General features: G+C 39.3%; 1 protein-coding gene across 2 annotated transcripts; it reads left to right on the forward strand.

The window, feature by feature from the left end:
• Positions 1-344: 344 nt before the first annotated feature.
• Positions 345-27,245, forward strand: LOC143293569 (ankyrin repeat and KH domain-containing protein mask-1-like). 2 transcript variants are annotated; one of them, XM_076604549.1, is made up of 6 exons: positions 345-420; positions 9,061-9,360; positions 10,356-10,499; positions 17,673-17,963; positions 18,393-18,599; positions 22,888-27,245. In XM_076604549.1, the coding sequence occupies exons 1-6, from the start codon at positions 378-380 to the stop codon at positions 24,021-24,023; spliced, it is 2,121 nt and encodes a 706-aa protein (XP_076460664.1). In that variant the 5' UTR covers positions 345-377; the 3' UTR covers positions 24,024-27,245. The 2 variants fall into 2 exon arrangements, with proteins under 2 accessions (XP_076460664.1, XP_076460665.1); XM_076604550.1 differs by having other exon boundaries at positions 18,393-18,594; positions 22,888-23,103.

Consider the following 27,245-nt stretch of genomic DNA (forward strand, 5'->3'; position numbering starts at 1 on the left):
AAAAGAACGGTTTTGTTGCACACATTTGGACCATTTTCGTATGCACATGTATGTTAAAATGTATGTATGCAGTGTGTGTGTGTGTGTGTGTGTGTGTGTGTGTGTGTGTGTAGTCACATTTGGTGTATGTATGTAACATAGATATAATGTTTTATGTTAACGAAAGCGTTTTTGTAAAGCACCTAGAGCAGATTTCTGGATAGTGTGCTATATAAGTATCCATTATTATTATTGGCTCTGTCATGGAAAAGGTGATTTTGTACTCTTTTGCAACTGTGGTTATGATCACAGGAAACGGAAGTCAAAAGAAAACGTTTTAGGTTCTTCATCGAATAAGAGTAGACTGTCACAATTTCCAAGGCAGTTGGCGGAGCAGCATGAATTCGATTTACCCTACGAGATTCACTCGTGGTTATTCAGGTACAGTATTTTGTCAGACTTGCAATTAGGAATTCATATTTTGCTTTATATATCGACTCTACTTAAAACTAGTACGGTGGTAGACGACGAACTGGCTGAAAGATGTTGGGGTTCGGGAAAACAACAATCGCGTTGTCACTTTTTTGCCCAGTTCGTTTTCGCCGACATGGTCGGTTTCTCTTCAGTCAGACCGGTCATGAGATTAATTGTTTCGCTGGTTTGTTGTATATTACTAATTCAGTTATAACTACGAACATTGGTCGTAATAGAGCCTATGTTTCATGATAACTTTTCTTACGTCTATTGCTGATTTTTGGTTTGATTGGTATGCACATTGAAACTGATCTCTCTGGCCATGACCCGTGGCATGAGAGCAAAGTTCAACGGGGGAAAGTAAAGAAGAGGGGTATCTACGAGATGACTTATCCGTGGCTTTTGTTGTTGATGTTGACGATTTTTATTTGCGTGAAAAGCTGTAAGTTTGTAGATGATAGTTTGTATATCTGTACGTGTGCAATACCGGAAACACTCAGTAAAATTATCGGGCGTCGATCGTCGATTGATACGAAGTTCAGTGTTTAGCGGAGGTCCCGACGAAAATGTTATTGAACGACATCCATAATCATTACAAGTTTTTAGCTAGCGTCTTCACAAATGAAGATACTCCCAGCCTACCGGTCCTGACAAAGTGCTCCATGTCGAATGGTGTGTCATTTTCTGAGATAAGGGTTACTCCACAAGCTGTTGAAAAATTGTTGAGGGAACTTGATGCCTCAAATTCAAAAGCACAGGGACCAGACAAAATACCACCAAGGGTATTAAAAGGGCTAGCAAGAGAATTGTCTTATCCACTGACATTACTGTACAATAGGTCATTAGAATCGGAGTTGTTCCCAAAGATTGAAAAAAAGCTGATGTCAGCAATTTTTAAGAAAGGGTCTAGGTCTGAGCCAGGAAACTATAGACCAGTCAGTCTGTATTACATGCAAAATTCTAGAATCCTTTGTAAGGGATGCCATTATTTTACACATGGATATAAATGATCTGCATGCTAAGTGCCAAAATGGCTTTTGACATAAAAGGTCTTGTGTCACAAAGCTTTTGGAGGTGATGGAGGAAATTACTACATTACTTGACAAAGGTCACCCAGTAGACCTAATTTACTTAGATTTTCGTAAATCTTTTGACTGTGTACCACATGAAAAACTTATAGAAACTAGAAGCTTATGGTATAGTCAGTAGTTTACACAAATGGATATGATATTTTTTGACAGGAAGAACTCAGAAAGTCAGAGTTTGTGATGTGTACTCCTGAGGCTGACATTCATAGTGGAATACTGGAGGGAAGTATTCGAGGACCAGTACTTTTTACTATTTTTATAAATGACCTTCCAGACTGTATAGAATTATCTTTTAAAATTTTTGCTGATGATAACAAAATATATAATAAGCCATGCAACAGTAACATCTTGCAGCAAGATCTAGACAAACTCCAGGCTTTGACTGAGAAATGAAATCTGTATTTTAATGTGGACAAATGTAAAGTGTTGCATGTTGGTACATGAAATCCAAACAAAACATGTACTGTGCAACTGAATAACACAACAAACATAGTAAAATCATGTGACAATGAAAAAGACCTAGGAGTAGGAGTCACTTTTGATAGTAATCTTTCATTCGACCTACATATTTATAACTGCATAAATAAAGCAAATCAAATGATTGGAATAATCAAAAGAACTTTTAGTTATCTTGATCGTGATATTTTTGTAAAACTATATAAAGCTCTGGTGCGACCTCACTTGTATGGAGTATGGAAATAATATAATGTCTTTATCTGAAGATGACCATCGATTGCAATTGAGAGGGTACAGAGAAGAGCCACAAAGCTGGTACATGAATGTAGGTTCATGTCTTATAATGATCGATTAACTTATTTAACCCCTTCACTGCTAGTACGTTTTGCTATGGCCTATGCTGAGAAAATTTTCAGAAAAACAAGAAAAACACGCCAATGATTTTAATTTGCTTATATTTCAAAAAGTACTGAAGATAAGTGCATAAAAGTATATATCAAATGAAAGGAAAATGAACCAAGATTTTGTTTTTGATACGCACATATTCAAATAATGAGTCAGTCTGACAGAAAAATTCCATAAAATGCATTAATAAAAAAAAAAATTGGGACTGTCATTCCACCATGCAGGTGCTACAATATCAACCAGGTTATCAACCTGTCTTTCTTGTGACTGTTGTGATCAACCACACACACTGTCAAGGCTGAGCAACAGTATCCAGGTGCATAAGACTCCAACACAGTCCACACAAAGAATGAAAAGGGTGTACTCACCCAGGATCTATCGCCAGTAAAAACGCTGTGTGTGGTACTTGCAGAAACAGTCTTCAAGACACAGTGCTGGTTTGCTGGGGCAGTCTGGGCAGTAGAACCCCACATCCTTTCTTTGTCCTTTCTTCCAGCAGACTCTGCACCTCCTTTGTGGCCAGGCCTTCTGTGGGATAGGTGGGATGAAGTGTCGTCCACACAAGACAAGCGTGGTCATCTTTAGCAGTGTCTTGGTCACCAAAAATCATGGCACTAATTACATCCTTCTGAAGTCCAGGAGTGTACTGCTGTTGCCTGCTTTTTTTGTAGAGGATGTGTGCATTCAGCATGGCAATTTGTAGAAAATGCACACACAGCTTTTGTACCACTTCAGGGTTTTCCTTGTGACATTGTAGGGCTGCAGCTGTTGGTCATGATGGTCCATGGCACCCATGTTTTTGTTGTTATCCAGAATTGCTGGAGGCTTGTTTACTGCCCTTTGGTCTTGCTGCTGCTGGTCTTCAGCTGTAGGTTTGTGGCAAGTTGTCAACTCCAGATGATCCAGGATGAACATCATGATCATCACCATGCTGCATACCTGAAACACATTGCATAAAAGACTAAGTTTGTTGGGTTTTGGGTTTTTTTGTTTTTTTTTACATATAAAAAGATCATGAAATGATACCATTTTATTTCTGATTGTTTTCAGAAGCTGAAATACAAACACACACACACCTACCCCACCCCCCACCCAAACCCCCATAACACACACACACACTGAAACTGGTTCATGGTATGCCACACCCCCTTCATTCTCTTTCTCATACAAAACAAAATGACAACACATCACACACACACACGCACACACACACACACACACACACACACACATACTTCTACAAGTGTTGCATTTACAAAGTAATTTAGGCATACAGTTCTGTATATCATTCTCTGATTTCAGTTTTATAAACATCTCTTCCCCCCCCCCCTCTCTCACACACAACAACAACAACAACAACCACCACCACCACCACCACTACTACTACTACGACTACTACTACTACTACTACTACACACTCAGGAACGAACACACAGACAGCTGCAGGCGAGCGACACACGCTGTCATCATCAATGAGCTAGCCAGCAAGCCACGCCCCCCTGGGCTGTGATGGTCAGACACAGTACCCACGTGACTGACTCTCTCTCACTCACACACACTGATCAGTGACTGACGAAGCCACTTACCACAGCTAACACATTCAAAACACACACAATGCAGTCATATTCATTGTTACAATAAACAGAAAGCAAATAATAAACTGACAAACCTCGAAAACACCCACCTGCATCTTGAATCAGCTGAGCTTGTCTGTCTTCAGTTTCGTCAAGCAACTCCACCTCCCACCCCCCTCCACTGTCAAAATCAGTGTCTTCGGCATCAACTTCACGCAGTTCTGTCTCATTCAGTCCACAATCTTCATCTCTACTGTTTGCATCGCGAAAGAATTCTTTCAATACAAGTGCAAGTGTTGGGGTTTGTCTGCGTTCAGCCATGGCTTTGCAAACACAACTTGAGCTTCGTACAAACTTGCAAAACTTTCGCCATAAATATGACAATCCAATGAATTATTTTAGCTTATGGAACTCAGGAGATAAAGAGCTATCAGGGGAGCTAATTTAATGGTTAGCAGACTGTATTTTCTGTCATGCGGGACTCGAAACATAGAACGTTGTAACATGATGTACGGCGCACATCAATACAGCATTGGTGAGCAACATTTCATCACGTACACGGTTCGTCAACAGCGCAGTCAAGAGGTTAAGATTATTTTCCCTTAAGGGTAGAAGGATATGTGGTGATCTCATTGAGACATATAAGCTTTTCAGTGGTCATGTTGATGTATCTTGGGATCAGTTCTCTGCACCTGAGTGCAGTTCCACAAGAAATACTGATGGAAAAATTTTTGTACAACATTCAGGTATTAAGACCAGTTTTACTTAAGTAACCGAGTTAGAATTTATGGGATCAACTGCCACTGCATTTAAAGCAAGCACCATCAAGTCATCAACTAACTCATTCAAGAATCATCTGGACAATTCTACAAAATTCCTAACTATTTTTAAAGAGTTCGATGAATAAATAAAATGTAAATGAAGCGTTGAACCTTGACCAAAGTCTGTAACAGAATGTGTCATGAGATCAAAGCAGGGACTATTTATAAGCTTCAAAGCTTGCTTTTGTCCCTAACTTACTGCTACTATAGTTTTGTGGGGATTTCGGCAGTAAATACAAAAAATAGTGGGAGTTTGTTGGTAATTTTGGTAGATTTGGCAAATGTAGAGGGGGAGGAGGTGTTGAAAGTCATGTGACCAATTCTGTCTGTGGATCAAGAGTTTGATTCCTGGTTGGACTTTTCTGTGTGTGGTTCTATCGGCCATTAGTGAAAAAGTTCATGGAGGACAGCAGTGAAAGCAAACTAAAAAATCAAGAAAGGTCCATATAGACTTTCATTGACCAAGAATTGAACATTACAGATTGTAACAAATCTCCCACCAAAATTACCAACAAACGCCCACTATTTAAAAAAAATTTATATACCAACAAACTCCCAGCAAAATTATCGTATGTAACGATTACCGATATCGTTCAGTGACATTTTTGTCGGGATCTCTGCAAAGCACCAAGCTTTGTAGCGATAGAGGATCGACGCCCAGCTACTTTATAAAATGATGGCCACGGGTCCTCAGCTTCAGCTTCAGTTACTTCTTCTTCTTCTTCTGCGTTCGATGTTTTGGTTGCGTCAGACGGTCACCCCTGTCACCACGATGTTACCCACGGTCTTCTCCAGGTCGTGGCGGTCTCCCCAAAGCTGCGCCTGTAGCTCTGTGCCCCCTGGCCAGGTTTGACGCCGTAGAGCTTCATGGGTTGGGCAGTGTTGGAGGATGTGTTCAGGGGTCTGGGGTCCAGTGCCACATGGACACTCATCAGTGTGGGCGATCTTCATACGGTGAAGGTGACTCAGTAGTCGGCAGTGGCCAGTTCTCAGTCTGAAGAGGACTGTCTGCTGGTGTCTCTGGAGCTGGTGGATTGGATCGACACCACTGTTTGCACCCAGCCTTCTCTTCCACTGGTTCTGGTATCGGTTGTGGATGATGGTCCTGGCCTCTCTGTAGGTCACGGGGTGGCTGAACTGCTTCATTTTGCTGCCTGCCTTGGAGAGAGCATCGGCCTTTTCGTTCCCCGTGACCCCACAGTGAGAAGGAACCCACTGAACAGTGACAGTCGACCGTTTTGAGAGGTCATGAAGGGCTGCTTTGATGTTTGTCAGCTGCTGTTCGTTTCTGGTTGACTGGAGTCCCTGCAGGAGAGATCTGCAGTCAGTGAAGAAGGCTATCTTTGGTGGTGGGTTGACTGACGTCCTGAGGCCTTGTGCAGCATGGAGTAGTGCTGCTGTCTCCGCTCTGTAGTTCGATGAGATTCTTCCTGTGGGGAAGGCTCCAGGGGTCAGTCTTCCATCTGTGTGCCTGATGAAGATGCCTGCTCCTCCATTCTTCACCGCTCCCTCCGAGGATCCGTCTGTGAAGACATGCGTCCGTTCGCTGGGGTTGTACCGAGTCTCAATCATCTCCAATATCAGAGCTTTCAGCAGGGGAGGGGCTTGGCAGTCCTTTTGGTCGATGCCAGGGACTTTTGTGATGATTGAGACTCCTTCCAGTTGGTCGGCCGGTTCCTCGAAGTCGGGGAGTGTTTCCATCTCGGCAGGGGACGAGGGCAGCAGGTCTTCATGTTGGCGGTGCAGAGCCTTGGAGAGGTGGTTGAAGCTGGTCCGCTTCAGTCTGTTCTTTGTTGGGTGCTTCAGTTTTTCGTGCATGGGGTGAGTTGGCATGCGCAGGAGCTTCTCGCTGTGGATGAAGACTTTTTCCTCTCGTCTATCTTCGAGTGGGTGGAGGCCTGTGTGTTTCTCCATCGCCTGAACTGGAGTCGTCTTTATCCTGCCAGTGATCAGCCGTAGCCCTGCGTTCTGAACTTTGCTCAGGCGGCTTGTGTTGGTTGCTGATGCCGTGGCCCAGGCAGTGCTGCCATACTCCAGGGTTGGCCTGACAGTTCCAGTGTACACCCTCTGCAGTATGCTGCTGTTGGCACCCCAAGAGGTCCCGGCGAGTTTTTTCAGGATGGCCAGTTTTCTGGTTGCTCGTCTCTCGATGTCCTTGAGATGGGGGTTCCATGTCAATCGCTTGTCGAGCTTCACACCCAGGTACATTGGCGTGTCATCCTGTTTCAACTGCTTTCTGTTCAGTTTGAGGTGGGAGGTTTCTGACATCGGCGACAGCGAGAAGATTGCTGAGACTGTCTTGGTGGTGTTGATGTCTACTCCCCAGGCAGAGGCCCATGTTCCCACGTGGTTGAGTGCTTCCTGCATTCTGTGGCTGGCGGACGTGAGGTATTCCGCAGCACTCCAGGCAGCAAAGTCATCAGCGTGGAGGGCTCTGGAGACATGCTTGGAGATCTTCTCAGCGATGAGCTTCAGTTACAATTTCCTTTGCATTTGCATGTGTTTGTGAAATTTTTCATTTCAGTGACTTTGGCAACATAATTGTTCATCAAAATAACATTTTTCATCACCAGTTATGTTTGCCTGATTTTTAAAACAATTTACTTTGTCTGTGGTTGTGGGGGGGAAAAACGGCTAAAAAACCACAAAAAAACGGGACATTGCTTGGGTTGTAACTTTTACAACAACCAAACTGTACTAGAGCAAGCAGTACAATAATGATTTAAGTGTATTTTGATTTAAGTGTACTTTGCTGGCAAATAAAACAGTAATCCTGCTGGCAGCAAGTTTTAGCAAAACACTATGCAGCAGGATGATTTTGACGCATCAAAAAATACAGTGTTTGTGCATTATGTTAGTTTCCACTGACATAACCTGCATTGAATTCTGCCCATACAACACAGAGTTGCTTCAACTGAATTAGAATAAGTCCAGAATACATCTCTGGGGATCGATCTTCCTGCACACTATTCACTTTTTGAAAACTTGGAGCCAAATACAAATTCTGCTGAAGTTTTTTTAAGCATGGTACATTCTGCTTCCATGTGTAATGCACAGAACATATCCTCTTAGCTCAACGATATATGAGCATGGCTGTGTTCTGTACAATGAATTGAAAGTGTATGGGAACAATGACTTGAACATGACAAAAGCCACATGGCCCTTGCAGGCTAAAACACCAGCTACACATTGGCTGAATCATCTTCATCCGACGCCATGAAACAAGTGCCACATCCGCTCAAATTTTCCACGTTTCTGCCTCTGATGTTTGGTCTATACGTGCGGCAAGCAAACAAAGGAGATAATGCAATTTTGTTTTTGTTATTTGTTACAATAGCTGTTAATGGATAAAAATTCAGTAAAACAAATCACAATGGTTGATTCTCTCAAAATGCGATCACTTCCACAGTAACACACCAATGATTCTGTTTGATATCTGAAATGCATTAAGATACTAAAACCTTTCATGTGGTTAAATCATACATGCAACTTCTGTTATTTCGCAAAATTTGACAAATATTCATTATTATTTGTGTACTTAGAGCAGACTGACTTGAAAATGTAAAGGGTATAACAGTGATAACCTTGCAACCATTCCAACTTCCGTTTGGGCTTCATGGCTGAGTTGAACCTTGTTGAACACCTAGGACAAAAGTGACACCAACAATGTTGAAAAATACACTGAAATCAATGGCTGGTGTGGTAAAATTAATAATAAAATTAATGAGTCTGTGTTTTAAAGATATTAAGGTGGAGTTTGGCTTTTTGTTAATGAGTGAACTTTATTGAAACTTCTATCATTGAGGCACAACAGCAGCAGTGTTCATTTTCCTGTTTTCACTTGCAGTGAGTCACCATTTTCTTGTGACATTTTGCATTGTTTCGTTTTGCAGCGTTTTTACCCAAACCTTTTTTTTTTGTTTGACTTTTTTTTTTTTATAGCTTTAGTACCACACATACAATCAATCATCCTACCAGGACTTGTTTTCCTGCAAAACATATTCAGTGAAGTAAGTGACAGCCTCTGATGACCAGCGCTGAAGAATTTCCCGTATTTCATACTGGCTTGAAAACAGAATTGTTAAAAAATGAATGCAGCTTATTGGTCTGACCTTCAGCTGGTAATACACATGTAAACATCATTGTGTGTGTGTGTCACTGTGCATACTCATACTGTGTCTGTATTTGATGGCCATTTTGTATGAGTTAAGAGCTTGTGGAATATACAGAATTCATGGTCACATCATACTTGTTTTGTTTCAGGAAATAAAATGGACACAGCCATTGGGAAAATGTATCTAAACCGAACAAGAGACCCATCACTGACTGCCAAAGCCGTCTCTGAGCAGAAAAAGCTGGTTTCCCTGATCTCAGGGTTAACCAGCGAAGACTCGGCTCATGATTTGAAGGAAATCTCTGACCTGTTGAGCTCTGGTGTTGATCCCTCAGCTCCTGACTACAATCTGTCTCTCTATTATGCAGGCAAAAATTACTACTCCCCAATCCACTATGCTGTCATGAAAGGCTTCTGTAAGGTGGCAGATATGCTGTTGAGGCACAAAGGTAAGTTTACATGAATGAAATGCATGTCATTAAGTGATAGTATCAGGAAATCACTGAAAGTTGATTTTTTTCCCTTTGTTGTTGCTGTTGTTTCTTTACATCTGCTGTATGAAGGATACAAACCTAGAAAAATTGTTGTTTTATGTCTGGATACTTCACTTAGTCTCTTCAAATAAGTGTGCTTTGTATCTTTAATTTTCTTTCATTTTTTTTCTTTTTTCTTTTTTTTTTGTGCAAAAGAGTGCCAATAAGTTTTATTTTATTATTTTTTGGATTTTGTTTTGAAAGATCTATAATACTACTGGACACTCATAGTACTAGCAGTAGCACATTGCCATTGGTAAAGGGGAAAAAATTGATAGAGGGTCACAGGTGTTGCCATTAGCAAATACTAATGTATGTCTGTGTTTGAATGTTGTACTACTCTTTTTGTCACAACAGGTATCTCTGTGTGAAATTTGGGCTGCTATCCACAGGGAGAGCATGTCACTACACTGAGAGCGCCACCCTTTTTCTTTCGTTCTTTTTTTTCTGTCTGTAATGTTATTTGTTTTTCCTATCGAAGTGGATTTTTCTACAGAATTTTGCCAGGGACAACCCTTTTGTTGCCATTGGTTCTTTTACGTGACTAAGTGCATGCTGCACACAGGACCACGATTTATCGTCTCATCTGAATGACTAGTGTCCAGAACACCCCTGAAGGTCATGTGGAGGTGGAGAAAATACCGGTGCCTATGGGATTAGAACCAGCGTACCCAGATCCTCTTGCTTCTTAGGTGGATGTGTTACCTCTAGCCGTTTAGACCAACACTCCACTGGGTAAGCTTGTTCAGAAACATGATTTTGCTTTGTTTGAGATACTGCTTATACAAGTTACAGTAAATCATTTTCCAAGCAGTTGAATTTAAACTAAGGGATTTTAAAACGGAGGGGTGGTTGCCTACAATTTTTCTTGGACATGTTATTATTGCAATTGATGATTTGCTGTTTTGCAGCAAATGCAAATGCATTGGACAGATACTGTGTGTCACCAGCACATCTGGCTGCAGACATTGGTTCGGAAAAATGTCTAAGAAAACTGATTGAATTCGGAGCTGATGTCAATGTCAGAACACAGAAATTCCAAAAGCCAAGGACAGGTATGTTTTTGCATGTGAATAATGTCATTCAGTATTTAGCTGATGGTTATACTTTTGTCTTATGAGTGTGAGTTTGTGTGTCACTTACAAATTTTAAAAACAAAATGGAATTTTTGTTTTTGTGGGCTTTAAGAAGTTGAAATTGTCTAATTTGAATTGATTAACTCAGTTTTGGAGTTTTTCGCACTTTTTTTAGCAGTAACTATGCAGCAATTTCAAAATGCTTAGAAAATGTGCATTCATGAACCAAACTTCATCTGTTATATATCAATGTCATCAGAATAAAACAAACTTTCAAAACATGATTTTTTTTAATGCTTGTCAATGTGGAACATAGTCGTTTTGATGACCTTTTACCTCTGTTGCTAAAAATAGAAAATTTTAGCATTTTCAATATTTTTCACATTCTCACTGAACAAAAAATCCAAAATATTGAGTTCAAGTTCATAATTTTAACTTTTTTTGAGAAAGCAATCATTTTTCTTTCATCTGAAACGAAATTTACAGTGCTGAGTGCTGTGTCGAAAACAGCATGTTCAGTGCTATGAATAAAATCATAACTATATTTCCTGATTGATTACTACAAATCACCTAAGTCATGCACACCACAACAGACTTCACGTTTTGCAGGAAAAAAAAACAAGAGTTTAGGTGGTTAACATTAATGTAGCATCCTGTGGATACAAAAATAATATTGCTAGTACTACAGTCATTTTCTTTCCTTAAACAATATAGTTGTTGATATTGTTGCTAAAAATAGGCTGACCACCCCCTCATGAACAATTTACCTGTTTTAAGAGTGGAAACAGTTGCTTTGTTTCTTTGGATACACATGAGTTATGAAGAGAATGTCAAAAAGAAACCAATTTGTTTTACACATCTATTTGGAAAAAAAGGGTATATAAAGAATGTACAGAAAAATCCTCAGGAAGAAACTGAGAGAAATGTATGAGACAAACAAACCCATGCATATATCTTTAAAAATCATCACCATTCCATTCTGGCTTTTCCCTGTCGTAACACTGTTGGTAGTAGCAAACTGAACATACTTGTTTCAGAAGTCATCACTTGTGGAAAAAAAAGAAAAACAATAAAACAAAAACAAACAACAAAAAAACAGACCCCGCCCCTACTTGCATTTGTCCCACATATATACATGCATGACCTTACCTACATGAAAACTCAGAAGGCAGCTCCTGCCATCCACAAAGCACAGGTGGTTTCCACAGGTAACACACATAATTGTTTGTTTTGTTTTTTAATTCTTTCTTTAACTCTGTATAACATTTTTGTTTATAATTCTTTCTGTCTCTCTCTTTTTTTTTCTTCTTTTTTTTTAAACAAGGAAGTAGAATGTTTAGTGAATATGTTTTTAATTTGTTGCTTCTGGAACTTTTTCATATTCACACAGGCTTGCAAACTGTCTAATGACTTCTTCATTAAATTCAAACTGATTATATGTATATTGTCTCTGTAATTCAGGAATGTCTGGGTGTTTTTTTTGTTTTTTTTTTTGGTTTTTTTTTTCAGAAAAAAAAAGCATTTACTTGTGCAATGTCAATGAAAAAGTTTCCCACCACTGTTTTGTGTAATGCATTGTATTTGTTGATTAACTGATCACTTTTGTCCACCCCACCAATATTTTTATTGTCTTTGACTAGTTGTGGCTGTTTAACAGAAATTTTGATCTATGATGAACAAAACTGGATCTGTTCACTGTATGAGCTGCTGACAGAAATGAAACAGTTTTGTTGTCGGCCCATTGCATAGAAAGTATGTCCACTTGCTGCAAATATTGGTTGATGTCAGCCCTTGTTTTGACATCCTCCAAATAGACTATAGGTTCAAAAGGGGGGAGAGGGTTCTGTGATCCTGGATCCTCTGTATTTGTAACCTGCATTCCTGTAACAAAAGGCGAAAATAACAATTTTTGAGCTGATACTGATAGAAATATGCACCAAAAATAATGCACACAATGGCATTGGCATTACCATGTTACACACACACACACACACACACACACACACAGAGATATAAATGCACACAATGGACACATGATTATAACCAGGGCAGCATCAGTACAGTTGGTACAATTGCTCAGTACGTCTTGAATTCTGATAGTGAAGCACTTGCTCGTCTGCAAGCAGAAACTGGGTCAGTCCGCTAGATCCAGCATGTGATGTGTCGAAGCCGAATTCCGTGTTTATATGTTATTGACTGTCAAATGATCAATGATACACATAAAAAACAAGCCGACATATAATGTCCAGTGACCAGTTTTCATCATTTTTGTATCACAACTGTGATATTTTTAGTTAACTGAGATCGAATGATGAAAATGAAACACTTACACCTGGCGTCATCTGCAATGGTATGGAATCGACGAAGGGAGATAGGGTCTTCGTCTGTGTTAGTCAGACATGGCATCCTGTAACTCCCAGGTGTCTTCATTGGAGTATCGAAGGCTTAGTCTTTCAAGAAAGAGTCGTTTGAAGTCATGTTGCAGGAAAAATTGGCGAGCACATGCTGGGTCAAATGTCAAAATTCAAGATGGCGTTGGAAGTCAAAGTATGTGGTGACCTTTCGCCTAGATTTGGGACAATAAATCTTAGAAATAATACCTTTTTTCATGATATACGTGTCTGTTAGTATATTTTAGTGAATGGTTGCTTTTATTAACAAACAGGTGTTTTTGTTTATGTATGATAATTTCCAAAAATTCTCCATCCATCGATCACCGGTGGTCTAAAATAAAGGGAAAAAACTGCAGGGAGTTAAGCCAGTCATAGAGTGACTTTCACAGGATGAGCTTTATCTGCCATATATGTGTCTGAAGATGACATTAACCCCAGAACAAATCGTGCTCTTGTTCTCTAAAGAGAGATTACTGTAAATATAAAGTTTTTACTGTCATATCATGATACGGCACAGTGGTTGTCCAAAGCTGCTCATTATAAAAAAATCAGAATAATGCAGCTTGTGTCATCACCCCTACACCTGCACCTGTCAGTGTAGTCTCAAGTTTGGCTATATTTTCACAGTCCTTCAGGCTGTGCACTTGTTTTCAAGTGATGATTAAAACATAGAATCTCTCTACTTTTAGAACTCATGTTCTTTCATGCCAAACTGATCTCCAGTTGTATGTTATAATCATTTTCATTTTCTTTGTAACTAGCGTAAGTCATATTCTGTGCAGGTTCAACTTTTTTTTTTTTAATTCGCTGTCAAAACATTTCAGTTTTAACCACCATTAATTTGGTATTGGTCATTAAATTAATCCAATGGACTGGTTTAAGGTTTATAACTTTCAAAAAGTCATTAGATACACACTGGAAGGATTATACTTCCAGATGAATATATTAATTACAAGCTAGTCATAACATTAATAACTGCACTTCTAGAGTACCAGTAAAGTTTTTTTGTTTTGTTATAATAATGATAAAAAAAAAACCAAGAGAGGTAAGGCCTTCAAGACTCACTTGTGATACACTTAAAAAAAAAAAAAATGTAATCGTTAAAATGTGTTCTGTATTTGTTATTATAAAGCTTCGCGTTGGGGAAAAAAAGAAAAAGAAAAAAAGTCCAAACCAGATTCAAACCCCGCGTGTTCGGGTGAGAAGAAACTGCCTTATCCATTACACTATCATGGCTCCTTTACTGACGTTCTAAAATTTAACATTTGAACATACTTTTTTTTAAAGGGTGATAAATCAATTGCGGTATTCGCAGTGAGAAGGCTGTTTAAATCATATTATTCTGGTGTATCTTGGGCATTCAGAAAATCATTAAGGGCAATTAAAAAATCTTTTTAATGGCTATCGCTGCAATCACACTGCAACATTTAGCCGTTTTCTCTAGATCAAGATAGATGTACAAGTTTAGTTACACCCGCCGGGAATGTAGTACGAAACGGTCAATTCAATTTCTCTTTTATGTTCATTCTAGTTTTATAGTTTTAAAGTTGATATGAAAATTTATTATTTTGTTAAACTAATAACATGTAGAGCCAAGTACAAGTACTTCTAAACATCGTATGAAGTGAAAAGGACTTCATTTTGAGAAAAGTCAAGACTGGAAATTTTTTCGTTTCATCGTGATCAGTTCAAGGGTATTAACTCGCATGGCTTAAAATTTTAACTGTGAATTCCGACTGATTCTGTGGATATTTTTATGGCAGTTTGGGGCATAATCCAATAAGTGATGAGGCGTTCACAAATCTTTCTCTCAATAAATATTTAACGGTCTCCTTCTCCAACTTTCCATCACATGTTATCGTGTATTGTCCATTGAATACAGGATTGAACGGGCAGGTCAACAACTTGAAACAAAATGGCATCGTTCGCGAAGAATATGAGCACGCGCTTTGAATGTGCATAAATATGTGTACGCAATTGATTTTTGCCCATGATCTTCAGGGACCAGCCAACAGATCTGTAAAGTCCACTCGTCCTATTGATTTCATTATTTTCCAAAAAAGACCACTTGGACGAATGAACATAGTGAAAGCCCTGTACACTGAGAGTAAAATGTCAGTGTTAAAGTTTACCACGGACACACAAACACACACACACACACACACACACACACACACACACACACACACAAACTGTCTGTGTGTCCGTGGTAAACTTTAACATTGACATTTTCTCTGCAAATGCTTTGTCAGTTGACACCAAATTAGGCATAAAAATAGGAAAAATTCAGTTCTTTCCAGTCATCTTGTTTAAAAAAATATTGTACCTCTGGGATGGGCACAAAAAAATAATAAAAGAAGCCAAATTATATGCAAACTGCATTTACTGTTATATTTATATTTTTTGTATTCTCTAAACTTGGCACTTTGATCTGGTATTCTGACACGACAACAAGAGCAGTCATTATTATCATTTTTGTTCAAACAGGAACTTCTTTTGCTAAGCATGGAAGTTTTATTTATTTTGCAAACATTTTGGTACAGATAGTAAAAAAGGGAAATTACTCTGTAATTAATGCTAGGGGACTTAATTTGCTTTAAACTGACCTTTCTCATCTTAAACATTACATTTTGAAATTATACTCAATACATAAAAGCTTGTGTGTTTTACTCTCAGTGTACAGGGCTTTCACTATGTTCATTCGCCCAAGTGGTCTTTTTCGGAAAATACTAAAATCAATAGGACAAGTGGACTTTACAGATCTGTTGGCTGAGCCCTGAAGGTCATGGGCAAAAATCAATTGCGTACACATATTTATACACATATTATTCAAAGCGCGTGCTCATATTCTTTGCGAACGTGAACGATGCCATTTTGTTTCAAGTTGTTGACCTGCCCGTTCAATCCTATATTCAATGGACAATACACGATAACATGTGATGGAAAGTTGGAGAAGGAGGCTGTCCTTTACTGCGGACTTAAAAAGAATTTTTTATTGCCCTTAAAGATTTTTTGAATGCCCAAGATACACCAGAATAATATGATTTAAACAGCGTTCTCACTGCGAATGCCGCAATTGATTTATCGCCCTTTAAAAAAAGCATGTTCAAATATTAAATTTTAGAACGTCAGTTAAGGAGCCATGATAGTGTAATGGATAAGACAGTTTCTTCTCACCCGAACACGCGGGGTTCGAATCTGGTTAGGACTTTTTTCTTTTTAAAATTTTTTTTTTTTTAACCCGAAGCTTTATAATAAATACAGAACACATTTTGATTAAGGATTAGATTTTTTTTTTTTTTTTTTTAAGTGTATCACAAGTGTGTCTTGAAGGCCTTGCCTCTCTTGTTTATTTTAAAATTCATTGTTTTACAGTTTTCTGTTATTGCTGTATTTGTTTTTATAAGGATGTAAGGACTGCAACTTTGGCCTTTGTTGGAAAAGCTTTCTGTTAGCATGATTATAAACTCCTTCAGTGCTGGGCATTATTTTGTCTTGTGCTCCCTATTTGCTAGGCAGTTGCAAAGGGTAATAGTTAGAATTAACAAAAAATTCTAGCATGCAAACTACTGCAAGAAAATATAAATAACCCATATTTTTTCTTAAAGGAAAATGAACAGACTATCCATTTCTGATAGCTTTAAGCCTACTTAACACATTGGTTAGCATTGAGTTAACCATAAACATGAGAAAAATATATTTCACATATTCTCTAAATGTATGTCATAAATTGTTAGTAACAACAGCTGAAATGAACTCAGAAAATGTATGAAAATTAAAAACTATGTGTTGCCTACTTTATGTATACACAGTCATGAATTGTAGTCCAGATTTCTCGAATTCTGCACATTTTCAGCCCATTGTTCACATAGCTTTTTGGTAACTGCATTTGAAAACTAAAGTACAAAGTGCATTGTCTTTAATGACTTGTAATTGTAATATGATGTAAAACTTGCAACATCTTGGGTGACTTACAAAGGGTGCTTGCAACATGCTATTGTTTCAATCCGCGAGAGCCAGTTTGTGTTTTATCATCCACCATCTTGGAGATTTTCATTGAGTGGTACTGACAATACTTAGTAATTTACTACCGTACATAGTGTGATTAGCTATTGCTCCTCAAGGATAAGGAAAGTAGACATATCAAGCTTTCTGGTTGGTGATTTTTTTAACACATCTATTTAAAGATGAAACACACACAAACTAAAGTAAAAAATGCATTGTCTTTAATGACTTGTAGTTGTAATATAATGTAAAGCATGTGCAACATCTTGGGTGACTTACAAAGGATGTTTGCAACATGCTGCTGTTTCATTGAGTGGTACTGACAATACATAGTAATTTACCATACAAAGTGTGATTGGCTGTTGCTCTTCAAGGATAAGGAAAGTAGACATATCAAGCTTTCTGATTGGTGGTTTTTGGACACATCTGTTTAAAAATGAAACTAAAAATCATGAAATGACACAGACGTATTTATACGTCATGGGGCAAATAGCAGTGCATTTTTCATTACGGATATATATGTCATGGGGCACTGAAGAGATTTAATTCATCATGGATTTTGAGGCTTTTCCTGTTCTTACATATATGTCATTAAAATATTTCTGCATTTGTCTCTCTCTCATTAACCTGATTCATTTTTTCTTCATTCTTTTCTTTCCCTCTTTTTTTCTCTGATTTTATTTTTCAACTATGAAAATTAATATTCATCTCTGTCACTCTGAAGTTTCATTTGCAGCCTTTTATCCTCTTACAGAATCTATGGAGGATCCACGTGTTCGTGAGAAATTGCTTGCACCTGAAGAGTTCTCTTTCAACATTTTGCCCTATGAAGTGGGCACTACTCCTCTGCACCTGGCTGCCAAAAGGAACCACATTGAGTGCGTGAAGGTGCTCTTTGACCAAGGTGTTGATTACAATGCCGCTGATGAAAAGGGACAGACGAGTTTGTACCTTGCTGCGAAAGGAGGACTGCCAGAGTGTGTGATGCTGCAGCTGAAGAATGCCGTTGGTTTCCCTATTTTGTCCATTCCAACAAAAGAAAATGGTATGCTTGTTTGTTTTCCTTGCGAATTGCTGTTTTCCCTCTTCATCCTTGAAATAGAAAATATAGATATAAAGTTTAGTTTGTCTGTTTGTATTTATTTTCCTTGAAGCATACTGTTGATTTTTAAAAACAGGAGATTTGATTGTGTTTTGTATGTCTGTGTGTGATTTGTATATTTCTTCCAGATGCGAACAAAATAAGTGAATATTTTACAGAAGACAAGGGAAACAGTCAATGAACAGAGCATTCTCCACACATTATTAATTACGATGGCCCTGAATGGTTTTCTACTCCTTCCAGTTTGTTTGTTTGTTGTTGTTGTTTTTTATGAATATTGAAAATGATTCATGAATATTGCTTGGAAAGTCACTTTTATTTTCAATTATAATCACTGATTCTGCTTCTCATTCTGGACATTTCTTTTTGCAGAAACGGCACTTCATGAGTGTTTGCGTCATGGTGGGAAGATGAAAGAGTGCGTCAAAGAGCTGGTGCGACATGGCGCTGATGTCAGCTTCCCCAATGCGGAGCGCGAGTCGGCTGTGCATTTGGCAGTGAGATTCAAGTGGAGCATGGCCATGATAAAACTGCTAGTCTTGGAAGGCTACGGCATGGACTTTGACCGACAAAAGTATAGTAAGATATGTTTTGTATTTATCTTACAATCCCTCCAGCTAATACAGAGAAAGTTCTTGTAATTTCTGATGGCAGATGATGAATTATTGAAGCACTGTACTAAGTCTTTCCTGCATATGATCAGACTACCGTAAAGTTCAGTCTATTCAGCGCACTGGTATATAAGCCACACCCACTAAATTTAGGAAAAAATTGAACTTTATACATACGTAAGCCACACCGGTTTATAAGCTGCACTTATTTCTGGTACCGGAACACATACTGATCCTAAGAAAAGCTGTCAATAGTCTAGGTTATGAAATAAACACAAGCGGAAACAATACAAAGAAAAGCAAGCGAAAATACTGCTAGTGCCACAGAAAAATAAGAAATAAACACAACAAAAATAAGATCCATAATTTAGGGATTGTCATATTTATTCAACGTCATCCTGCTCACTGAATCCACTAAAATCTTCATCTTCAGTGTCCGAGTTGAGAACCAGCACTGTTTCCTCCGCCATCTTGTCACTGACTTAGCCTCGTTTTCACTTCATGAAGATGGAGGTCGCTGCTGGTTCGTCGCTTGCACTGTCGTCTGCTAGGTCGATCGCCTTCAATTTGAAGGCTGCATCGTGGGCATAACATCGTGGGCATAACATCGTGTTTTCAGCATGATGAGGGTGTACGCTTGAGCAGAGTAGAACTGAATGCTGATCTGAAGGCTTTAATGTGTGCGGATTTGATTTATAAAACGTGAACAGTTAGCACACGATCCTGAAGCTCATCCAAAAATTCATGGACAGAAATCATGATTTTGGTGAGTTGAAGGGCAGCTAAGAATAGATGAGAACGCGACACTCCCGGGATCGTTAAAATCCGCAAATAAGCTGCATCATTGTATAAGCCGCAGAGGTTGAAGCTGGGGTAAAAAGTCGCGGCTTATAGACCAAACTTTACGGTACTATTTCTTCGTTCGTGGGCTGGAACTCCTACGTTCACTGGAATGTACACCTTTGGGCTTTTACATGTATGACCGTTTTTACGCCACCATGTACACAGCGATACTCTTTTCGGGGGGGGGGGGGGCATGCTGGGTATGTTCTAGTTTCCGTAACCCACTAGACACTGACATGGATTACAGGATCTTCAACATGCATATTTGATCTTCTGCTTGTGTATACACACAAAGGGGGTTCAGGCACGAGCAGGTCTGTGGATATGTTGACCTGGGAGATAGGAAAAATCTCACGCACACACATATGAACTGACAGGCAGGTGTGTTTGTTGATGAAAGAAATGGGGAAGGGGGATGACTGGAGGGAGGAGGGGGTGGGTATGTAACTGGCTATTTCACTTTCAGCTGTCAAGGATTCTCAGCTGGAGCTAGTGGTCAGTCAGTGTCTTGGTTCAATGCCAAAGCTACCATAATGGCACAGTGCAAACTTGTGTGCTAAGTACATTTTCCTTGAAAATACCCCCCCCCCCCCTCCCACACACAGGAGAGCCCCCCCCCCCAAAAAAAAACCTCTAAAAAATAACTAATTTCATTTGCCTTAGGCAGCCCCTGCACCTCGGCTGATTTTCAGAGGAAACTCTCATGGACAATTCCCCAGCCTACACATTTGAAAGGACATTGTGGAAATAGTAGCCTCTTTGGCGTAATGCCAACAGGTTGTTAAACTCTACACTCAAGCCCCATATCAAAACGACCTTCACTTCCAGACAGGAGGCCATGATAGTACTCAGATTTTAGACCTATATGAATCACTCGTGTGTGTGTGTTCATGTTCGGTGCATTAATGTTTCCGGAAGCCATGTTACTACAAAACCCATCATGGTAAGTGAATTTTCCACTGAGTTGCCCTACTGGGCCAATGAAAAACCGTAAATGTTGACCCCAGCGAGTAGAATCTTACTTGGATCTGTCAATTCCTCACAGTGCAAATTTTGGCTTTTCTTTTCAACTCTGTATGTTGCTGTTTACAGTGGAGGTGAAAAATAGACCATACTTTTGAGTTGGCCCTGGATGGTCACCTGGATAAACTGAAATCAGTAGTACTAACAGTAATAACATAAATGTTAGATCTGCAATAGATAAATAATATCAGCACATGTGAGGAAGTTGAATCACAGCCTTGGACATGTTCACTTGGTACACCATTTTGAGGAAGAGTACACCAATTTTTGACAAGAAATTACACCAAATACAAATATAAGGTAAACGGGTCTGGAAATTTCTGTTTCTGATTGCACAAGAGCCTTCCAGATGCCTTTTTAAATCTTGTATTTTGTTCTGCTTCAGGGGGGGGCTTGCCCCCATGGGCCCCCAACAGGGTGCTGCCCCTGTACCCCCATGCCGTTTTTTTTTTGTTTTCTGGCAGTTGCACTCATGTACTAATAGCATGTTGCACATTGGCATCCTGATTAATCGTCCATAGCCCCTGTGGGGATGCTGGGGGTCTTTCAGTATAGATAGCATCCCTGCCTTCTGGAAATTCTGTGCTAGAAATTTCCTCTTTTCTATCACTCTCTTTGTTTCTGCCTTACTTTCTTCACTCCTTTTTCTGTCTTCCCAGTCCATTCCCCTTTCTTTTTTCAAGCAAGCCTTGACACTTTTTTCTCTTTTCCACAGTCTATGATGTACTATCTGTGCTGTTTTCTCTGGCGATTAGGCAGTGAGATGGAAACACTGGGATGGGCACTAGCTGCCTATTCTGCAGTGTTATTTGCCTCTTTGGTCTTTTTATGTTATTTTTGTTTGGCTTTGAAGTATCGTTTTTTCCTTTTATGTTTTTTGTAATCTGGGGATGATAAATTTGCAGAACGGCTGGCGTCCTCAGCATGGCCTAGTCTTATTTGCCATAATGGAGCTAAATGATTGGGATACTGTGTTATGAACTGTGTTTTGTTGGTTTGTCTTAGTGGTCTTTTTTTTGGGGGGGGGGGGCTGAGATGTGACAATTTTGTGATGATGCAGTTGCACATTTGTATGTTTTGACAGTCCTGATATGGCCCTGTGCAGTTAGCTGGACTATAAGCAACAAAAGCAAAAAAGCAAAACCGTTCATAAGACTTACACTTAGTTGTTAACCCATACCAGCAATCAAGGTCTAGTAGAGGGAGGGATACAAACCCTGGTCTGTATATTAGACTTGAGCCTATATTAACTATTACAGTATTAGTTGCTCAAACCAATTTCGGTGTTCTGCAGTAGCCAGTAACCAAAAGCCTAAATCTCCAAGCGATTATTGTGTTAAAAATGCAAATCAGGAATAAAGCTTAGCCATGTGGTCCAGTGTGTTATGTTAGGGTGCATTGGAACGGGTCACCCAGGATTTCCTGTGAGGTTAGCTGATTTTGAGGTTGACACAACTCATACAGTGAATTGTATTGCAAGCAAGCTGTTCAGAGAACTGAACATCAAGTGCCATTGCAAATGGCTGATGCATGATCAGGGCTTCTGTTAACACACATATGTGCATCTCTGAGTCTCTAAGATGAGACAGGACACACTACAGTTTCGGCCAGGGAGTCCACAGTACACACTATAAATGTGTGTGTGTGCATGTGTATCTATCTCTCTTGTGTGTGTGTACGTGTGTGTATGCATGTGTATCTCTCTTTGTGTGTGCATGCATATCTCTGAGTGAGAGAGTGTTTGTGAGTGAGTTTGTGTGTGTGTGTATCTCTCTCACTCATTCAGTATGTGTGTGCATATGAACTGATTGTAGGGTAGTGTGTGATGTGTTTGAATGAAAGAATGCTTTTTTGACCAGCGACTGAGTGGACTCGCTAGAACCACATGAGGACTCCCTGGAATACGTGAGTGGGAGTCCTGCGGACTCTCTAAGCAAACAAACTGTAGGAAGACCTAATGATTATACATAATTTTGAAATGGATTTCATATGAGCATGTCTATAACAGAGTATCTTCAATTTTGCACAGTTGTAAGCACTGCTGACCAGAAAGCACAAACTATGACAAAGTGTCATTGTTCGATCATAATGCAAAATATTCTTCATTGATCTGTGGTTAATATATCTCAGCGTAGTGTGTATGGGTCAGTCTGCATGCTTTGGCATTGCCTTGAAACTGAAACTGTATGTCTGCACCATTCTTCATGAAACAGTTGTTAAAATGTCATGCTTGAAAGAATGATGTTGTATGTCTGTGTTGTTCTTCTTTGATCAGTTGTTTTTCAAGCTTGAAAAATAGTGATGTGTGTCTGCATCATTCTTCATTGATCAGTTGTAAATATGTCATGTGTGTCTGTGAAATTATCTTCCTTTTTTTTCTTTTTTTACAGGAACTCCTTTGACGCAACTGATAAACCAAGACCAAAGGCTTCTAAGGCGTCAAAGGCTTCAAAGGTTTCAAGGCAATGGTGGTGAAAACAGTCACAAAGTGACCTCCAGCTCCAGTCGGAATGAAAAGCTGGCTGTGTTCTTTCTCAGAATGGGAGCGACTCGTGAAAGTCTGAGAGAACTTCTGTGGGATCAATTGAATTTTGAGGAGCCAGGTGGTCGAGTCCTAGAGACTCTCATGGATTCTTTTGCTTATCTGCCACCCTTCCCACGGCTGCAAGCTCGACGTGCAAATGAAGGAAATGATCCATTGTCTCAGGATGGTGATGATCCTGCATTCTCCATCATGGATGAGTTGAGAACTGTAGAAACAGAGGATGATGGACAGCTGCTTGACGATACGGGTTTATTACCTGTACGGATAAGGCAACGTTTGTATCGTCCGTCGTTACAGATGAGAAGGATGCAAGGGCCTGAAATGGTGTTTCAGGCGAGAGGGGCAGATGGACATACACTTGACAATACGGATTTATTTCCTGTGCCAGAAAGGCGAAATGTGGATCCTCCGCTGTTAGAAATGAATCCAGAATTAATTAATCCCTACGGTGAAGCAGTGTACAGAGATCCATTGGTGAGGCATCCACGCAATCGGGGTTTCTTTGGAATGCACAGGACTGCCCGGACTAGAGGCTCCAGGAACACAACCAACACAGAAGAGGAAAATTCGGCTGACGATATGAGAGTCAGTCTCAGGCGGACAGCAGGTGCATCTGCTCAGAATCAATCCAGACAGCGTGATGAACCCCCATCAGCTGTTGAAGAGAAGCAACAGACATATCTTAAGCGTTCCAGGAAAATTCCCTCTCTGGCCCATCTGAGTCGCATAAGTGTTCGCAACACCCTGCAAGCTGAAGTTCGCAAAGTTCTCTCTTTCCCGGTGCCCAATCCTCTCAAGGAGTACATTCTGCTTGGCTATCAGCTTTCAGATGACGAAGACGAAGACCAAGAATTTGAAGAAATACAGGAAGAGGAGGAAGAGGAAAGCATCTCACAAGTCCGGCCTCTTTTAAATGCACCTACGTATCAAAGGACTGATGAACATATTCTGATTTCTCTAGATCCTATGGAGACAGAATAGTGTGACAGGTCAAAAAATGAATTTATGGTAAGATGGACCAGTCATTTGCTGCAAATGTCAAAGGATTCTTTTGGTGTTTGGTTGGCTTTTTTGTGTTGTTTTTTTCTCATTATCAGTGACCACCAGATCCTTAATTCAGTTTTAACCGGTGTGCTGGCTGATTGTGGTGAACACAGATATTCACTGTGATCATGCTTATTATGCATTTAATTACACATACTTAACCGTGACCCAACTAGTGCAGACTCCGGCAGGGGTCTGACATTCCTGTCCTGTGCAAACTACTATCCGCCTATGCGGAGAAAACGAAAGTACTACCGATAACCTCCCAGAAGTAGGTAACCTCCCCTTTGTCCTCCTGGCTAGCGCCCTCTTTTGACGGCAATATGCCATCACCAGCGCAGCGAGCAGGGAGAACAGGAAGCGGGGAGGACAGGAGGGTCTTAAATTTGGGTCACGGTAAGTATGTTATTTAAAAGTAATTTTAGATAGAAAATTTCCTTTTAATTAATTTCCTTTTAATTACACATACTTAACCGTGACCCAACTAGTGCAGAATAGCGCGATGAGGTGGAGGGCTCGCCTGTTCTACTGTTTGTGTGCTACGATGGCCTGCTGTGCAACTACCACAGAAGCTATGCCTCTCGAGCCATCATCCCGCAGGCGTGCGACATGTCTCAGGTAGAACTAGAAGTCAATGAAGGTGACAGGATTTTTCCAGTAGGCAGCATCCATGATGTCTTGCAGCCGTGTTGGGTCACGGTAAGTATGTTATTTAAACGTAATTTTAGATAGAAAATTTCCTTTTTGTTTCTGTTCTGGTTTTTTTTTTTATTTCCGTTTTTCTTATTTTGACCCATTTACATGTATTAGTTATGGTGTGAGTTGTTTGTGTTCACTATGTCTAATTACCTCTCTTTTGTGGATAAAAAGATGAATTTCTACATCTAATGCCAAGGGCTGCTATGGTCAAATATTTTATTACTTCATATAGATTTCATAGATTTTGGTTTGAAACAAGAGGGAAATCCTGAGTTTGTGCTGTGACTGAATTTCAAAGAACATATGGAAGTTAGATATTGATACGAGGTGATACCCGACATTTTAGACATACTGTTTATGCCTTGTTTTTGTGTATGTGTCAGTGACTACAGTGAAATATATATATATATATATATATATATATATATATATATATATATATATATAATCTTTAAATATTGGTAACTAACTCTTTGTTTTGCATCCTCTTTTTTGCCATTTTATGACATTGTGTGCCTTATAAAATAAGACATCGGACTATGATATTGTGGCAAACATTTTTCAGAGGTGTGAGCCAGTTTTGTATTTCAGTTTTGCTTTTTACCAGAGAAATAGTAGGACTCGTATATCTTTGCTTTGTGTAAGATATTGTGGCAAATCATTTTGATAATCATACGTTAGTGAAACCATCATTTTGATGGGTTTTTTTCATGTAAGTTTTTGTAATGGTCCGACTGTCATGTTGTGACTCAGTATCAGCTTAACACGGTGGTCTTTATGTGTGGCAGAAACAGGAGGGGCGGGGGGGCAGTGTTTGAAATGAAGGAAACATGTTTTGTTCTTTAGTCCCTCTGGCCATAACTGGCCTTTTTCTATGGGTTAGGAAAATAATTTTGGGGGTTGGGAATGGTATCAAGGCTTATTATGATGAGTGGGGTTGGGAGTGATTTAAAGAAGTGGGTAGGGGAATGGTACAAAGACTAAAAGTCACTTCTGCTTTTCTGGTTATACTTTATAGAAAAAGTTTAGACTGCTTGTGCTACTGAAATTCAAATTGCGGAATGTAGGTCATTTTTCTGTGAGTGCTTGAGATAAAAACACACACACACACAACATGTGATCTCACCTTGTAGTTTTTTCATTGTCTTTATATGGGTGATGGTTTGTTTGGATTTTTGTAGTATTTTTCATTCTGGTTTGTTTGTCAGACTCCATTATTGTAACTTTTTGTGTTTATTTTTCATAACATGTATGATTTACTGATGTAGCTTGACTTAGAGGATGTTTATTTGTGTGATCTTCCAGGATGTATTAAACTAATCTAAACAGCTTTCCACTGACACTTTTCTTTTTTCTCCTTAATTTTAGGCATTCAGAGGTGCAAGTCACTTTTGTATTTCAGTTTTGCATATTATCAGAGTAGTAGTAAGACTAGTATATCTATGCTTTGTGTAAGAAATGATATTGTGGCAAATCATTTTGACAATCATACGTTAGTGTAAACATCATTTTTGGTGGTGTTTTCAAGTGAGTAAGTTAACTTTTCTTAATGGTCCGACTGTCATGTTGTGACTTGGTATCAGCTTAACACGGTGGTCTCTGTGTGGCAGAAACAGGAGGGGGAGGGGGGTACTGTTTGAAAGGAAGGAAATATTTTTAATTCTTTAGTCCCTCTGGCCATAACTGGTCCCATTCAACATTTCAAGGGGGTTAGGAAGACAGTTTGTGGGTTTGGGAATGGTCTCAAGGCTTATGATAAATGGGTTGGGGAATGGTATAATGACTTTAGTTTCTTCTACTTCTCTGGTTATACTTTATAGACAAAGTTAAGACTGCCACTGAAATTCAAATTGCAGAATGTGTGTCATCTTTCTGTGTGTGCATGAGATAGACACACACATGTTGCATTCAGCATGTAATTTTTCCATGTAGTATTTTTTCATTGTCTTCATATGCGTGATGGTTTGTTTGGATTTTTAGTATTTTTCATTCTGGTTTGTTTGTCAGAATCCATTATTGTAACTTTTTGTGTTAACTTTTCCATAACATGTAGCACTGCATTCTAGTGTGTTGTGTGAATCTTACATGTGTGTTTGTGTGATCTTGTAGCTTTCCACTGCCTCATTTTTTCTCTTTTTTTCTTTTTTTTTCTCCTTAATTTAGGCATTCAGAGGTGCGAGCCAGTTTTGTATTTCATTTCTGCATATTAACCGAGTAGTTACACACACACGCACACACACACACACACACACACACACATATGCTTTGTGTAAGAAATGAAATGATATTGTGGCAAACATTTTGACAATAATATGGTAGTGAAACCATCTGTGGTGGTTTTTCAAGTGTGTACGCTTTCTTAATGGTCTGACTGTCAGCAAATAAAATAACCTATTTTAGTCACATCACAGCCAATTTCATTCTGAAAATAGTTATGTATTTTGCTGTTTCCTAGAAATA

Source organism: Babylonia areolata, chromosome 19, assembly GCF_041734735.1.
Source record: "Babylonia areolata isolate BAREFJ2019XMU chromosome 19, ASM4173473v1, whole genome shotgun sequence".
Taxonomy (NCBI): Eukaryota; Metazoa; Mollusca; class Gastropoda; order Neogastropoda; family Buccinidae; genus Babylonia; species Babylonia areolata.